Source organism: Capricornis sumatraensis, chromosome 22, assembly GCF_032405125.1.
Source record: "Capricornis sumatraensis isolate serow.1 chromosome 22, serow.2, whole genome shotgun sequence".
Classification (NCBI taxonomy): Eukaryota; Metazoa; Chordata; class Mammalia; order Artiodactyla; family Bovidae; genus Capricornis; species Capricornis sumatraensis.
The window spans coordinates 32581776-32598851 of record NC_091090.1 but is presented as its reverse complement, the minus strand read 5'-3'; the positions used below and the strand labels follow the sequence as shown (position 1 = coordinate 32598851).

The window sequence follows — 17076 nt, the reverse complement described above, 5'->3', positions numbered from 1 at the left end:
TTTTCAGCATGCAGATATCCACTTTTCCCAACGAGATTTATTAAAAATTCTATCTTTCCCCAATGAGCATTCTTGGCTCCCTTGGGAAACTGTATTTGCATGGGCTTATGGAGAAGGAAATGGCAACCAACTCCAGTGATCTTGCCTGGAGAATCCCAGGGATGGAGGAGCCTGATGGGCTGCCGTCTATGGGGTCACACAGAGTTGGACACGAATGAAGCGACTTAGCAGCAGCAGCAGCATGGGCTTAAATCTGACCTCTCAGCTTTGGTCCACTGGTCTATATGTCTGTTTTTCATCCAAGTACCAAACTTTTTCAATACGATAGCTTTGTCTCATTGTTTGATATATTGATGAAAGTGAAAGAGGTAAGTGAAAAAGTTGGCTTAAAGCTCAACATTCAGAAAACGAAGATCATGGCATCTGGTCCCATCACTTCATGGGAAATAGATGAGGAAACAGTAGAAACAGTGGCAGACTTTATTTTGGGGGGCTCCCAAATCACAGCAGATGGTGATTGCAGCCATGAATTAAAAGACCCTTACTCCTTGGAAGGAAAGTTATGACCAACCTAGATAGCATATTCAAAAGCAGAGACATTACTTTGCCAACAAAGGTCCATCTAGTCAAGGCTATGGTTTTTCCAGTGCTCAGGTATGGATGTGAGAGTTGGACTGTGAAGAAAGCTGAGTGCTGAAGAATTGATGCTTTTGAAGTGTGGTGTTGGAGAAGAGTCTTGAGAGTCCCTTGGACTGCAAGGAGGTCCAACTAGTCCATCCTAAAGGAAATCATCCCTGAATATTCATTGGAAGGACTGATGCTGAAGCTGAAACTCCAATATTTTGGCCACCTGAAGTGAAGAACTGACTCATTGGAAAAGACCCTGATGCTGGGGAAAATTGAAAGCAGGAGAAGAAGGGGGTGACAGAGGATGAGACGATTGGATGGCATCATCGACTTGATGGACATGAATTTGAGCAGGCTCCAGGAGTTGGTGATGGACAGGGAAGCCTGGCATGCTGTAGTCCATGGAGTCGCAAAGAGTCAAACACGACTGAGCAACTGAACTGAACTGAAGTACTCAAGAAATTTTGCTTCTTACTTTTACTCAATTATTCATTCGTTCATTCATGCATTTGGTAATTAGTTAGTAAATACATCCTGGGCCCGACAACAAGCCAAGAAAGTGCTGAAGGTATAGGGTAATGCAGACACAGTCATGACCCTCAAGTTTTCCACTGTTGACTGAATGCAAAGGACAAGTAAGCAGATGAACTTATCACTGGAGAACAGGCTAGGAGAGCATTGCAGAGGGGCTGGAAAAAGACAGGAGATGAGGATGTAACCCAAGAGAGGGTGGAGGAGTGTCAGGGAGGACTTCCAGGAGGAGATGCTGCTCACATTGCATATTCTAATAAATCCAAGGTGTTGAGGGTAGAGTCGCTGGGAAAGGTGTGCTCGGTTTCCAGGTGGCAGAGCGCCAAGAAAGTTCAAGGACACACAAAGAAGTCGATGGAACCATGCATGGAAGCAGCTAGATCCACATATCTGCAGCTCAGGGCGGGGCTGTAGATAGATATCTCAGGGATATTGGCACACAGATATCATTGCTGGCAAATGACATTTCTGGGCTCAGCATCCTGGAGATTCTGACCAAGGTTGCATGCTTCCCCTGAAAATGCAGATATGGGCACCAACATGGCATAGGTCCCTGGAGCCAGAAGGGCAAGACAGAAAGCCTCTGAGAAAACGTGATTTAATTTTAAGCAGCAATGGACGGAGGAGCCAGGTAGGTGTAGACCACGGGGTCGCTGAGACTCGGAAATGACTGAGCGAATTAATTTTCACTATACACCCTCATACATTGGAGAAGGAAACGGCAACCCACAACAGTGTTCTTGCCTGGAGAATCCCAAAGACAGGGAAGACTTATTGGCTTCCGTCTATGGGGTCGCACAGATCAGACACGACTGAAGCGACTTAGCAGCAGCAGCCAGCATCCACACTGCCTCTGCTCTTTCCAGAAGTGTCATAAAGAGTTAAGAAATTAAATGGATGCAAGCAAAGTTTGAAATAGATGGGGAAACAGTGCAAATAGTGTCAGATTTTATTTTGGGGGGCTTCAAACTGACAGCAGATGGTGATTACAGCCATGAAATTAAAAGACACTTACTGCTTGGAAGGAAAGTTATGACCAACCTAGACAGCATATTCAAAAGCAGAGACATTACTTTGCCAACAAAGGTCCATCTAGTCAAGGCTATGGTTTTTCCAGTGGTCATGGATGGATGTGAGAGTTGGACTGTGAAGAAAGCTGAGCTCCAAAGAATCGATGCTTTTGAACCGTGGTGTTGGAGAAGACTCTTGAGAGACACTTGGACTGCAAGGAGATTCAACCAGCCCTTCCTAAAGGAGATCAGTCCTGGGTGTTCATTGGAAGGACTAACGCTGAAGCTGAATCTCCTATATTTTGGCCACCTCATGCGAAGAGTTGACTCATTGGAAAAGACCCTTATGCTGGGAGGGATTGGGGGCAGGAGGAGAAGGGGACGACAGAGGATGGGATGCCTGGATGGCATCACCGACTCGATGGACATGAGTTTGGGTAAACTCCAGCAGTTGGTGATGGACAGAGAGGCCTGGCGTACTGCGATTCATGGGGTCGCAGAGTCAGACTCGGCTGAGCGACTGAACTGAACGGAAAGTTTGAAAATTGAAAACACTTTACTCCAGGCTGCCCTGTTCAGTCTTCCTTTCTCTTTCCAGGCATATCTCCCAGCCCTGTCCTGATGCAGGGTTTACTCTTTATAGGTCACCCTCAATCTGATAGGAGCTTTTCTGCCTGGCCACTGCTGAGGTTTCAGAATCCCCCGATTCTATTGGACAGTGCACTCGGGGCACCATTTTGATGCTTTACTTCAACCAATGTCACAATCTTGTTTTGTAAACACAGGGACTTTAAGACCCTGGAGAGCTATCTGAAGAGAGAAAAGGAAGGTCAAGATCTCCACCTGACTCCATCAGGCATTCTTCCCAGGTCACACTCATTCCACGAATTTCAGAATATACGTGTCCCCGAACAAAATACACTCAAATAAGTATTCGGTTTTCCAACACGATTCACTCTCTAGTGAGAGCTTCAAATAGGAGAACATGACATATGATTCAGGTTTCAAAAATATTGAAATGAGTTCTCGGCTCCCATTCCTTTCCTTACATGGACACTTCTATAAAACCATGTTCTCCAGGATGGAAACATATGGAAAGGACCACCAAGTGTTCAAAGTCATCAAGACACTGAGGGCCCAGGGCTACATAGAAGTCAGGATTGGGAGTGGTTAAGGATGTGGTTAAGCACACAACAATTCCCAACACAAAAGGGTCTCACATGTTCGGAACAAGGAGGACAATGGATTGGCTAAAAGGAGACATGCTTGATTAGATATTTCTGCTTACAGAATCCAATATAGAGAAAGTGACAGTACATTCTCTAGCACTTGCGAGAACAAAGGGTCCAGGAAAGCCTGACACACACAGCAGGCAGGCAGAGAGGGGATTTCCAACTTAGCTGCTTCTATAAACAGGAGGCCAGCTCCTTTGCTCTCTCTCCCGTAGCTACTCTCTTGAGCACAGAGATGGCTGCCTCCCCTGGTATAAGTTGGGATCTGATACTGTGGAGGGGAAAGAGAGAGGACCTCCGAGACATGACGGAGCTCTCAGGGGGGCCTGAGGGACAGTGCTGAAGGGATTTTTCCCCTAACCATCATTATATAAGAATTCCCAGGTGCATTTTGATTGAGTTTGCTTGGTATTTCTGAAGCCATATTCCTGATCCCAAAGCAGTTCTACAACCTCTTTCATGGGCGTTTATGAAAGAGATGGAAAACAGACATCTGCTCCAGGGAGTCGCAGAGGGGACAGTGACGAACCCTAGACCACCCCGTCAGCTAGGGCCAAGCTGGGAGGCTGTTGATCCCTGGGACATTTGCTTTAAAACCTGCCAAAATCTCCACAGCATGAACTTTGACTTTGGTTGATTTCCTGGATTTGTTACAGAGGCAAAGGAAAAGACATCTTTCTGCCTCTGAAAAAGTTTCCTGTGACATTGATGGAAAACTGTCAGATGGACACTGTGGTAAGAAGCAAAGAAGAGTCAGATCCCAGGAAGAACCTGTGGTCAGCAAGCGACACTGGGGCCTTCAGCACTCCCCTTCTCCCGAACGTGGGCTGGGAGGTAATTTCACATAAGAAGGGAGGAGGGAAAAGAGAGATCAAAGTCCGGATCTGTTATTCTCATTCCTTGAAGAGACACCATTTCTTGGAATCCAGATCCTGTGTAAGCTGGAGATTCCCAGCCCCAGTGGGCAGTTTCTCTACTGCGCTGGGGAATTGCCTTACAGGGTTATCTTTTGTCACTCACGGTTCTGGGAGAGCAGTTCTTCTCTACCTTTGCATCGGGTGCATTCTTCCTCCAGGCTCTGAGTCCTGCACTCACGCACTCTTTGTTCCCCACCACCCAGAGGAGACATAGATTTTTCCAGGCAGGGCCCACCACCCAGGGATGCTCCTGTCCGCATAGAGACCTCCCAAAGGCTTCTTCCTTTCATCATCCTAAGGCTCCATGCATCCCCTACTTTCCTTTCTCTCTATTCCTTCCTTCAAATTGTACCTGTGCTGTAATAAAAAAAAAAAAAAATGCACGTGTACACACGCCTCACTTTTCTTTCCACTGAGGCACAACAGGAGAAGACAAGGAATGCAGAAACAGGTTCACATCTGAACACTTGCTTACCAGCTACTACTAAGAGGACATTTGCTTATCAACAAAAATACTAATACCTACCTCATTAGAATGCTAAAATTTTAATGAAGTATCATTTAATAATATCTTGTGCAGCTTCTTAAGTATAGTAAGTACTAGGTAAATGTTCGGAGAAGTTAATGGCTCCCCACTCCAGTACTCTTGCCTGGAAAATCCCATGAACAAAAGAGCCTGGTGGGCTGCAGTCCATGGGGTCGGTGAGAGTCGGACACAGCTAAGCGACTCACTTTCACTTTTCCCTTTCATGCATTAGAGAAGGAAATGGCGACCCACTCCAGTGCTCTTGCCTGGAGAATCCTAGGGATGGGGGAGCCAGGTGGGCTCCATCTATGGGGTCGCACAGAGCCGGAAAAGACTGAAGCAACTAACCAGCCGCAGCAGCAGCTAAATGATATTTCTCACTTTTTATTCACTTCCTTATTCATGCATTTAAAAATTCATTCATGCATTTACTAAATATTTGTTTATGTAGTGTGCCAGACAGCATGCCTGAGGAGTGCTAAAATTGCAAGACATTTAAGACACAGTGATGAAGGACTTCCTGGTGGTCCAGACGTTGAAATGCCCCGCTTCCAGGGCAGGGGCCCCAGGTTCGATCCTTGGTCAGGGCCTCTGGTCCCATATGCTGCGTGGGCAGCCTAAAACAAATAGAGAGACACAATTATGACCTTCAAGATTCCTGTTGACTGAGGGTGAAGGTAAAGTAATCTGATGACCTTGTGGCTGGAGAAATGGCCTCTGAGTGGTTTGTATAGAAAGTATAAAAGGACAGAAGATGGGCATGTAACCCTGAATACTATGGCATAGGATGCAAGAGAGTCAGGAGGCCTTCCTGGAGGAGATGCTGCTTACGTTGCATATTCATGTACATCCACAGTGTTGGGGATACAGTGGGACGGAACGGTGTGCTCAATGACTCGGTGACAGAGAGAGCTTGACATGTTCAAGCACATGCAGGGAGTCCAGGGAACCATGCATGGAAGCAGCTAGTCCTACAGATCTGCAACTCAGGGCTGGCTGTGGGTACAGAACTGAGGGGTATCCACAGACAAATATCATCCCTGGGAAATGTCATGCCTGGGCTCTCCCTCCGGGAGCCTCTGAAGAAGGTTCCCTGCTTCCCCAGAGAATGGCACCAAGATGGTGCTTGTATGATAGACTTTCCTGGCAGTTGACTCCTGCTCCCACTTCAGGGGCACGGGTTCAATCCCTGGTTCCAAGAACTAAGATCCTGCATGCCTTAGGGTGAGAGAAAGCCTGTAAGAGAGAGATTTAATTATAAGAAGCTTTAACCATCTACTGGCCCCCTTCTCTTTTTTCAGAAATAACATTAAGACTTAAGAAAGTATTAGATACAAATAAAATTTTGAAGGGGACGGCAGCTTATTCAACTCTGCTTTGTACAGCTCTCCTTTCTTGCTCCAGACCCATTCCCTCATCCTTATCCTGCTGTTCCAGGGTTTCACTTTTCCTATTGCCCTCACCTCATTTGACATTTCCTGCCTGGCCACTGATGACTTTTCAGAGTTCCCGAATCCTACCGAACGGTGGATGCAGGAACAGCACGGGTAAACCTTCTCTACTCTGCAGCAACCAGATTTCACACACTTGGATTCTAAACAGAGAACCTGGAGAATTACCTGAAGGGAGAATATTAGGTCAAGATTTCCAGTCTATTCCATCAAACGTTCTTTTCCCTTCATACTCATTCTGTGTGTTTAAATAAGTATGTCTACACCACAAAATAATTGAAATAACAATCAGTTCAGTTACCTGTCTAATACGAGTTTCAAATACCTGATTTATGTTGTTTGTTAAAATACTGGAATGAGCTCGTGAATCCCATAACTCTGTGTAGCCACTTCTGTAACCCAAGTTCTCCAGGATGGAAACTCCTACAATAAACGAGATCAGCTGATACTTATTAGTGAGTGAAGATACAGTAAATGACCACTGAAAACACAGCAAAGATGACAACTTGCACTTTTACAGACCTTTCACCTTGAAAACGTTTTCGGCACTTTTAATAAATGCTTTCCTTGAAGTGGGTCTGTGGCGATGTTCTGAGACTTTGGGAAATGAGAGCAAATTATTTGGAATGTTAGGAGGTGAGAGTGTTCAGGAAAGTTCCCTGAGCACTCACAGTTTATGTACTGTCTTTTTGTCCTAATCCATACCTGAAGAGCCAGGGAGTAAATAGCTCCTAGTGTGTGTCCAGCAGTAAAGGTGAGGAAGTGGAGGCACTGTGGTGTGAAAGGGATGTGTGATTGTTTTCCCTATGGAAGGTGGAATTTAGCATGGGATTTTATGCTTGGGGTTGTTCTCAAGTAGTGGGTTTGATTTGCACGTTCACAGACAGCATGGGAAGTGATAGAAAGCTCAAGATCCAGGAATCTAAAGTTCTTTGCAAAGGGCATTTATGAACAAAGATTTCAGAGCCTGGAAGACACTAGGAATTCTCTCCAACTATATCATTTTATACCAGAAAACCAACATGCAGGGAGGTGAACAGACTTGCTCAGGTTCAGTGAGTGTCAGCACTGGGATTGGAACTCATGGCTCTTCTCAGTGCAGGGCTATTTATCCTCCAGGCATGCTTCACATATTCTGCAGGCTAGCGTGAACAGTCTGCTCCCGGTCACATCACCCACAGCAAATCTCACTGTCTTTTCCTGGGTACCCTTGCTCTCACGAAGGTCCCCAGCTAATGTGAGCGGGTCACTTAAGAGCAGCAGGAAACGAGCACAAGTGTTAAAGGTCTTCAGGCCAGTAAGGGCTCAGGGCTGCAGGCTAACCGTTTTCCCAGTTGTTAATCAGAGAAACATTCTCAACAGAAAAATATCATCCCATGTTTCGAAAATGGGGGGCAAATGGATGGGCTGACCTAAGAAATGCTTGGTCAGGAGGTATCTTTATTGACTCTCCAATAGCAAAAGTGAAAGTAAATTCAGGAGCGCATGCAAGAGCCAAGAGTACAAGGAAGCTTGATAAGCACAGCAGGTGTGCAGGGCATTTCCCACTAACCCGCTTATTTGAACTGGAGGCCCGGTCTTTTGCTCTGTCTCTTGATTCTGCTCCTCTGATTGCAGACATGGCCAATCTCCGCACCGCCCGGGTGAGTTGGGATATGATACCAGGTTGGGGGAAGTGAGAGGACCTCTGACACATGAGAGAGTCTCAGGAATGGATGAAGGACAGTGCTGGGAGGTGAAGGGGGCATGCTGGAAATGCATCTGGAAGGGGAGGAGATGGGTATTGATACCTACTCAATGTGAAGAGAGTTTCCATGAAGAGAACCAGGTCGTTTGGCTCCTGAGTTCTCTTGCATCGAGACCTTACACTGGTCGCTGGCGGGGGAACTTGGTAGGAAGTGGGAGTGGGCTTTGTGCTCAGCAGCACTGGCAAAACTTAAAACTATGGAAGTGCTGTCTTGGTCCTTTTCTCTCTTATCCTCTTCAGGCTTCCAGGGTTCTTAAACCTAAGATTTCTTGTTTTCCCAAAAGAGAAGTTCACAGAATTCATTCATTCTAAGTAGCTAATGCTCTGATACATCACCTTCTGTAACACTACATTCTCTACAAAGAGAACTTGCAAAGCGGGCAAAGCTTAACACAGAAGAGTGAGAGTTCAGTGAAGAAATCTCTGTGGCGCCTGGACCGGGAAGATACTTTTGAATGGAGCCTGAAAGAAGTCCTCCGAGGCTTTCCAGTGAGAGCACGGGAGTGAGATTCTGTGTTCAGATTATTAAAGGAAGACTCAGATGTAGTCCCTACTTTCTGTGAGTGGGGCCCTGATTTGGTTAAAGGAAGAGATCATATTCTATAATGAGTAGATATAAAAACATAGGAAATACATATGGCCAAGTGATACTAAGAATAGGGACACTGTAATAAATGAATTATCTTTAAAAAAAAAAAAACTACAAACTGTACAGAGAAGATGTTTCTTAAATGGGGTTTTCATCAAAAATAGTCATACTCATGGAGGAAGCCCTAGGAATCTTCCATTAGACTGTCAGGTCTTGGAAGTTCTCTTTGGGAGGTGTTTATAGACTCTGATGTACATTTTTAGGTGCCTGGGTTTTGACATTTGACAAACTTATATGGATAGGAGAAAGGTAAATAAGGTGGGAAATCATAGATAACATTTTGGGGATGGATAAGAGGTAAGGTAACCAAAGTATAAGACTGGTTTTCCTACATTATGGCCTGAAAGTTTCAAAAGACGAGTTTCCAACAAGGAAGGGACACAGTTTGTTGTAAAGGATCTGGAGGACCAGACAGGCAGAGAGGGGTGGGGGCAGCGAAGGAGGGGCACAAAGGGGTAGAAGGGGGCAGGCATTCTAGGCAACTGTCGTTGGCCTTTCTGTCCAGGTGACTGATGATATAACCAATGGAGTACAGAGACCTTCCAAGACTTGACAGTCTAATGGAAGATTCCTAGGGCTTCCTCCAGGCTATGACTATTTTAGATGGAAACCTTGTTTAGGAAACATCTTCTCTGTACTGTTTGTACTTTTTTTTTAATAATAATAATTCATTTATTATAGTGACCCTGATTTCAGTATCACTTGGCCACATGTATTTCCTATGTTTTACTATCTACTCATTATATCCTGGGCAACAATACACAGAAGAACTATACAAAAGAGACCTTAATGACTCAGATAATCACAGTGTGATCACTGACCTACAGCCAGACATCCTGGAATACGAAGTCAAGTGGGCCATAGAAAGCATCACTACAAACAAAGCTAGTGGAGGTGATGGAATTCCAGTGGAGTTATTTCAAATCCTGAAAAATGATGCTATGAAAGTGCTGCACTCAATATGCCAGCAAATTTGGAAAACTCAGCAGTGGCCACAGGACTGAAAAAGGTCAGTTTTCATTCCAATCCCAAAGAAAGGCAGTGCCAAAGAATGCTCAAACAACTGCACAATTGCACCCATCTCACACACTAGTAAAGTAATGCTCAAAATTCTCCAAGCCAGGCTTTAGCAATACATGAACCGTGAACTTCCAGATGTTCAACCTGGTTTTAGAAAAGGCAGAGGAACCAGAGATCAAATTGCCAACATCTGCTGGATCATGGAAAAAGTAAGAGAGTTCCAGAAAAACATCTATTTCTGCTTTATTGACTATGCCAAAACCTTTGACTGTGTGGATCACAATAAACTGTGGAAAATTCTGAAAGAGATGGGAATACCAGACCACCTGACCTGCCTCCTGAGAAACCTATATGCAGGTCAGGAAGCAACAGTTAGAACTGGATATAGAACAACAGACTGGTTCCAAATAGGAAAAGGAGTACCTCAGGGCTGTATATTGTCACCCTGCTTATTTAACTTATATGCAGAGTACATCATGAGAAACGCTGGACTGGAAGAAACACAAACTGGAATCAAGATTGCCGGGAGAAATATCAATAACCTCAGATATGCAGATGACACCACCCTCATGGCAGAAAGTGAAGAGGAATGAAAAAGCCTCTTGATGAAAGTGAAAGAGGAGAGTGAAAAAGTTGGCTTAGAGCTCAACATTCAGAAAACGAAGATCATGGCATCTGGTCCCATCACTTCATGGGAAATAGATGGGGAAACAGTGGAAACAGTGTCAGACTTTATTTTTTTGGTCTCCAAAATAACTGCAAATGGTGATTGCAGCCATGAAATTAAAAGATGCTTACTCCTTGAAAGGAAAGTTATGACCAACCTAGACAGCATATTAAAAAGCAGAGACATTACTTTGTCAACAAAGGTCAGTCTAGTTAAGGCTATGGTTTTTCCAGTAGTCGTGTATGGATGTGAGAGTTGGACTATAAAGAAAGCTGAATGATAAAGAATTGATGGTTTTGAACTGTGGTGTTGGAGAAAACTCTGGAGAGTCCGTTGGACTGCAAGGAGATCCAACCAATCTATCCTAAAGGAAATCAGCCCTGAATATTCATTGAACGGATGGATACTAAATCTGAAACTCCAATACCTTGGCCACCTCATGTGAAGAGTTGACTCATTGGAAAAGACCCGGATACCGGGAGGGATTGAGGGCAGGAGGAGAAGGGGACGACAGAGGACGAGATGGCTGGATGGCATTACCGACTCGATGGACATGAGTCTGGGTAAACTCTGGGAGTTGGTGATGGACAGGGAGGCTTGGCGAGCTGCAACTCATGGGGTCGCAAAGAGTCGAACACAACTGAGTGACTGAACTGACCCATTACAGAGACCTTCACTGACTAATTGGGAGATGGAATGAGCAAGACACCCTGTTTAGAAAACATCTTCTCTATACTGTTTTTACTTGTATTTTATAATTCATTTATTATAGTGACCCTATTTTCAATATCACTTGGCTGTATGTATTTCTTATGTTTTTATATCTGCCCATTATAGGATGATGAAAGTGATACTTACTTCCTGGAAGAGAACATGAATCCGATTAACAGCTCAACCCAGTGTAAGCCCTCTCCCGATCAAAGTAACCAGGTGAGAACACTGGTCTGGGGGGCCATTCCCTTCTCCAGCTGATCTTCCTGACCCAAGGACTGAACCCAGGGTCTCCAGCACTGCAGCCTCACAGCATAATAGGCTTTTCATACATGGTAACTATTATCCTTATTTCACATCAGAAAACAGATTTTTTGAGGGTTCTACGCAAGGTAAAGACAGACTGGGGTATAAATTTATATCGCTTTTCATATATTTATCCTAATCTTAGTCATCTGAAAATTGGTTACTACTTCTATTTTATATAGTAAAAAAAAGAAGGTAATTGAGATTAAATAATAGGCCCAAGGTCATATGGTTTGTAAATGCTTATCAGGATTTCAACACAATTCTAACTAATTGAAAGGTCCTTCCTCTTTTCCTGACCCAGGATCTAATATGCTAGGGATCAGTTCAGTTCAGTTCAGTTCAGTTGCTTGGCAACCCCATGAATCGCAGCACACCAGGCCTCCCTGTCCATCACCAACTCCCGGAGTTCACTCAGACTCACGTCCATCGAGTCCGTGATGCCATCCAGCCATCTCATCCTCTGTCGTCCCCTTCTCCTCCTGCCCCCAATCCCTCCCAGCATCAAAGTCTTTTCCAATGAGTCAACTCTCCGCATGAGGTGGCCATAGTACTGGAGTTTCAGCTTTAGCATCATTCCTTCCAAAGAAATCCCAGGGTTGATCTCCTTCAGAATGGACTGGTTGGATCTCCTTGCAGTCCAAGTGTCTCTCAAGAGTCTTTTCCAACACCACAGTTCAAAAGCATCAATTCTTCGGCACTCAGTCTTCTTCACAGTCCAACTCTCACATCCATACATGACCACAGGAAAAACCATAGCCTTGACTAGACGGACCTTAGTCGGCAAAGTAATGTCTCTGCTTTTGAATACACTATCTTGGTTGGTCATAACTTTTCTTCCAAGGAGTAAGCGTCTTTTAATTTCATGGCTGCAGTCACCATCTGCAGTGATTTTGGAGCCCCCAGAAATAAAGTCTGACACTGTTTCCACTGTTTCCCCATCTATTTCCCATGAAGTGATGGGACCAGATGCCATGATCTTCGTTTTCTGAATGTTGAGCTTTAAGCCAACTTTTTCACTCTCCTCTTTCACTTTCATCAAGAGGCTTTTTAGTTCCTCTTCACTTTCTGCCATGAGGGTGGTGTCATCTGCATATCTGAGGTTATTGATATTTCTCCTGGCAATCTTGATTCCAGCTTGTGTTTCTTCCAGTCCAGTGTTTCTCATGATATACTCTGCATATAAGTTAAATAAGCAGGGTGACAATATACAGCCTTGACAAACTCCTTTTCCTATTTGGAACCAGTCTGTTGTTCCATGCTAGGGATAGTGAAAGATAAAAGTACATGCAAGTGAAAGACTGACTGTCATGTCTAGATTATTTTATAGTCATACTGGAGATAAATAAATGCAAGAGATAACATTCAGGTGTATAGACCACTGGTTCTAGAGATGTAGAGTTATAAGAAGTCAACTCATCTAATTCTGTGATTACATAGCCACACGCTAGTTCAGACAGGTAAGCCAAAGATGCCAAACTCTGAAAACAGGCACAGAAGGATAAAACTGCACAGACATCTTTACCACAGGTACACATGAATTTCCAAACACATAGCTTAGACATACTTGGACACAGATACAAAGACAAACCCCAAAATTACTTTCAAGATCCAAAACAGAACTCTGTCTGAAAGAAGGTTCAATAATGTGTCCCTACACATCATTTGGTATTCCAGAATGTGCCCCTCGTCTATAGGACCATTTTTGTAAAGTGTGGTGTGTACTATGCCCGCCTTTGTGTCTTATTCTGTGGCAAGTATATTTAGACCTTCAGTTTCCAGGTGAGAAGTTGGTCTCTTGCTCCTGCTCTGGATTCTCCGGGTTTGAAGTGGCCAGGGCAGGGATGGAAGAAAGGCCAAGTGACACAACTGTTGATTTCTGAAATGGGCGCTTAAGATCAGAGCAGTTACCAAAGGGGAGAAGAACTGGGGTGCATGCTTCCTGCTATTTAGCAGGAGAATGAATAGAATGTCTTGGAGGTAAGAAGCTCCCTAAGTCCTGGGAAGTACTGAAATACAGGCAGAGGTCAGGATGTGGGTTCCTGGAGGACCCTGTAATGAGGCGTAGGCAAGACAAGGGCCTGACCCTTGTGGCAATGGCAAATCAGGATGAGCTGGTGGTGGCAATAAAAATGTCCTCCCTGGTTATAAAGGGCAGAGCAGTTGTAGAGAAGGGAAAAGGGTGTTGATGAGCCTCTCACTGGAGAGGAAGCCAGGGAATCAACTACTCCTGGTGTTTAGGAGAGAGATGGAGCTCTAGAGACTCTACGACCCTTGCCCTTAGTTAGTCGTCTAAGACTATGGTTTTTCCTGTGGTCATGTATGGATGTGAGAGTTGGACTGTGAAGAAGGCTGAGCACCGAAGAATTGATGCTTTTGAACTGTGGTGTTGGAGAAGACTCTTGAGAGTCCCTTGGACTGCAAGCAGAGCCAACCAGTCCATTCTGAAGGAGATCAGCCCTGGGATTTCTTTGGAAGGAATGATGCTAAAGCTGAAACTCCAGTACTTTGGCCACCTCATGTGGAGAGTTGACCCATTGGAAAAGACTTTGATGCTGGGAGGGATTGGGGGCAGGAGGAGAAGGGGACGACAGAGGATGAGATGGCTGGATGGCATCACGGACTCGATGGACGTGAGTCTGAGTGAACTCCGGGAGTTGGTGATGGACAAGGAGGCCTGGCGTGCTGCGATTCATGGGGTCGCCAAGAGTCGGACACGACTGAGCAACTGAACTGAACTGAACTGAACTGATGGAATATTCAGAGTGAGCTCCCCCAGTGTAGCGAAGGGAAAACATTGGAGAGAAAGGCCCTTTTGGGTAGACTGTCCCTGGCAGTGTGTGGAAGCCAGAGGCAGCACCATTCCTTCTCACATCATTGCTACTCTTAATTGTTAACTGGCTTAAGATTTCAATCTCTGCTGAGAGACCTTAGCCAGCTATTTAACCTCATACTGCTTGGTGTCATCATCTCTAACACATGCATTACAACCCTTGTCTGGGGGGATTTTTGTTGGTCTGCTGGCTAAGAGTCCACCAGCCAATGCAGGAGACACAGGTACCATCCCTGATCTGTAAAGGTTGCACGTTCCCCCTGAGCAACAAAGCCAGTGCCCACAAGTACTGTGCCTGTGCTCTAGAACCCGTGTTCAGCAACAAGAGAAGTCACAGCAATGAGAAAACTGTGTACCAGAACAAGGGAAAGCCCGTGCACAGCAACGTAGACCCAGGACAGCCAAAATTAAATAAATCTTTAAAAAAAAAAAAAAAAAAAGAACACCTTCCCTGTGTGGGAGATGTTGCAGATTAAAGGACATCATCCTCAGTTTTGACTGCAGCTTTGACCCCTAATCCTCCTAGCTGTCATCCCCACCTCACCCCCTTGGCTCCCTTTTTTTCCGTGAAGGGTTTTGTCCTGACTCACTCTCACTCTCTCCACAGCAACCTCCATGATTCCTGAGAATTCAGTATCCACGGAGACTATACTTCTATACCATCTCCTTTCAGTTTCTTCCTCAGGACGCACATAGACATTTATCACTGTGCTTCATCTCCCTCATATCTTTACATCTCTCTCTCCAGTTTAGATTCCCTAGGCAGTCATTATAGTTACTATTTTTTTTCACACATACTATCGAGGTTTGTGTTGAAATCCAACTAAAATCCTAGCCTTTCCCTGCATCTGTTTAGTTGATTGTGGATGAAGAAAAGGCCATAGTTGTATTGAGAAATTTCACATAGTATTCATGACCACTAACTTCATTTTTATATTTTTGCAGCTTTATTGAGAATTGATTTTCATTTAACAGCTTGTCAATTTAAAGCATATAATATGATGACTTAAAAAGGCAGCCCACTCCATTATTCTTGCCTGGAAAATCCCATGGATGGAGGAGCCTGGTGGGCTAAAGTGCATGGGGTCACAAAGAGTCGGACACAACTGAGTGATTTCCCTTCCCTTCCCTTCATATACCTATACATGGCAAAGTGTTTACCACAAAAAGTTTAGCACATTCTTCATCTCATAATCAACATTTTGTATTGTGATGGTGATGAGAACATTAAAATTCTCCTCTCATAGCAACTTTTAAGTATCCAATACAATAATATTAACTATGGTCAACACCAGCACTCCCCAACCTTTTTGACACCAGGAACTAGTTTGGTGGAAGAGAATTTTTCCAAGGACCTCGGCCAGGGAGCTGGGAAAGGTGGTGATGGTTTTCATTTCTCCTGCCGTTCACTTTCTCTGGGCAACCCATCTCCTAACAGGCCACGGTCTGGTTCCTGTTCATTGTTTGAGGTTGGGGACCACTGGTCAACACACTGAACATGAGATTCCCAGACCTTATCATTTTATAACTGAGACTTTGTACCTTTAGAACATCCACCTCCGCATTTCCTGAAACCCTCAGACCCTGGCAATGTCAAGGGCCTTTTCCTCTGTATTTCATTCTAGAAGCTCTCTGCTTAAATGTCTTACATTTTAATCTTCTCCTCCTTCAGAGGAGTTCGAAGACCATAAAACCACAGAGGACCCCCAGAGGATCCGGAGAGAATGGGGACTACGTGCCTAGCACTGACGTTACAGTGGAGGATATCATAAAACTGCTGTGCTCCGTCTCTCAGAAGAAGAAGATTAAGGCGGCCTTCAAGTACTCCTGGTTGGGTGGCCTAGTTACTGGGGCTGTGGCCGTTGTGGGTGGTTTGGTGGGTGGTCATCCAGGAATAGCCATTGGGGGAGCCGTCGGGGGTTTGTTAGGTGCATGGATGACGAGTGGAAAGTTTAAGCCAGTTCCTCAGATCATAATGGAGCTACCGGCTGACGAAAAGAAGAGGCTCTTTATCAATACCATTGCCATCCTTAGAAAGCTGTCCTGGACGAATGTTGAGCAGCTGACCGTGCTGGTCATGGGCAGTAAGACCCTGCAGAAGCAGCTGGTAGATATGCTGAATAGCTATTTCATCAAGGAGCTGGGATCAGAAATGAAGTAGGACAAGTAGGCCTCTGACCATTTGTTATGGTTGATGTATAACTGATTTGCAATGTCGCGTTTTTTTGTGGGGTACAGCAAAGATAACTTACTTTTTCTGCGTTGATGGATGACCATCCTGGGAGTGCAGTGATACCAGGAGTAAAAGATCATTTATCCTTGTTACTCTTACTCACTAATCACATCCTTTGAAAAATTCTCAAAATTAATCAGAAAGATAAATAGAACCCAAAGAGTGGACAGAGTAGGGAGGAAACCTGCAGAATATTTCTAGCTCAGGGATTCTTTGATTCTAACATAATTGACTAAATGGCAGAAATCATATAATATAGGCATAATATACTATAAACAAATAAATGAAAATTTAAGCCAAATTAGAGATAACATTCAAGGAAGCTTGCAGTTTAATCCTTTCTTGGTTCCTTCTGATTTATCTCAAAATGTCTATTTCTTCTGCATCCAACAATATAGTAAGTTTTAGGTGGGGGCCTCATGTTTTACTCATATTTGTATTTGCATCTATGTTTAGCCCAGTGCTCCATCTGTCATATCAGTAAATAAACATTGAGCCAAACTCACTTTCTACTTACAGAGAAGAGTGAAATAGTTTATTACAAAGTGAGTTATTACTTACTCTGACATGATTGCAGGCTTATTCATAAATAATTTAGAAATTCAATTAACTATGT

General features: G+C 44.3%; 1 protein-coding gene across 1 annotated transcript; it reads left to right on the top strand.

Moving 5' to 3' along the window:
- The first annotated feature begins 16163 nt into the window (after positions 1-16163).
- On the top strand, positions 16164-16388 carry LOC138069528 (protein C19orf12 homolog). The gene has a single exon (XM_068960853.1). The coding sequence runs from the start codon at positions 16164-16166 to the stop codon at positions 16386-16388; it is 225 nt and encodes a 74-aa protein (XP_068816954.1).
- Positions 16389-17076: the final 688 nt, after the last annotated feature.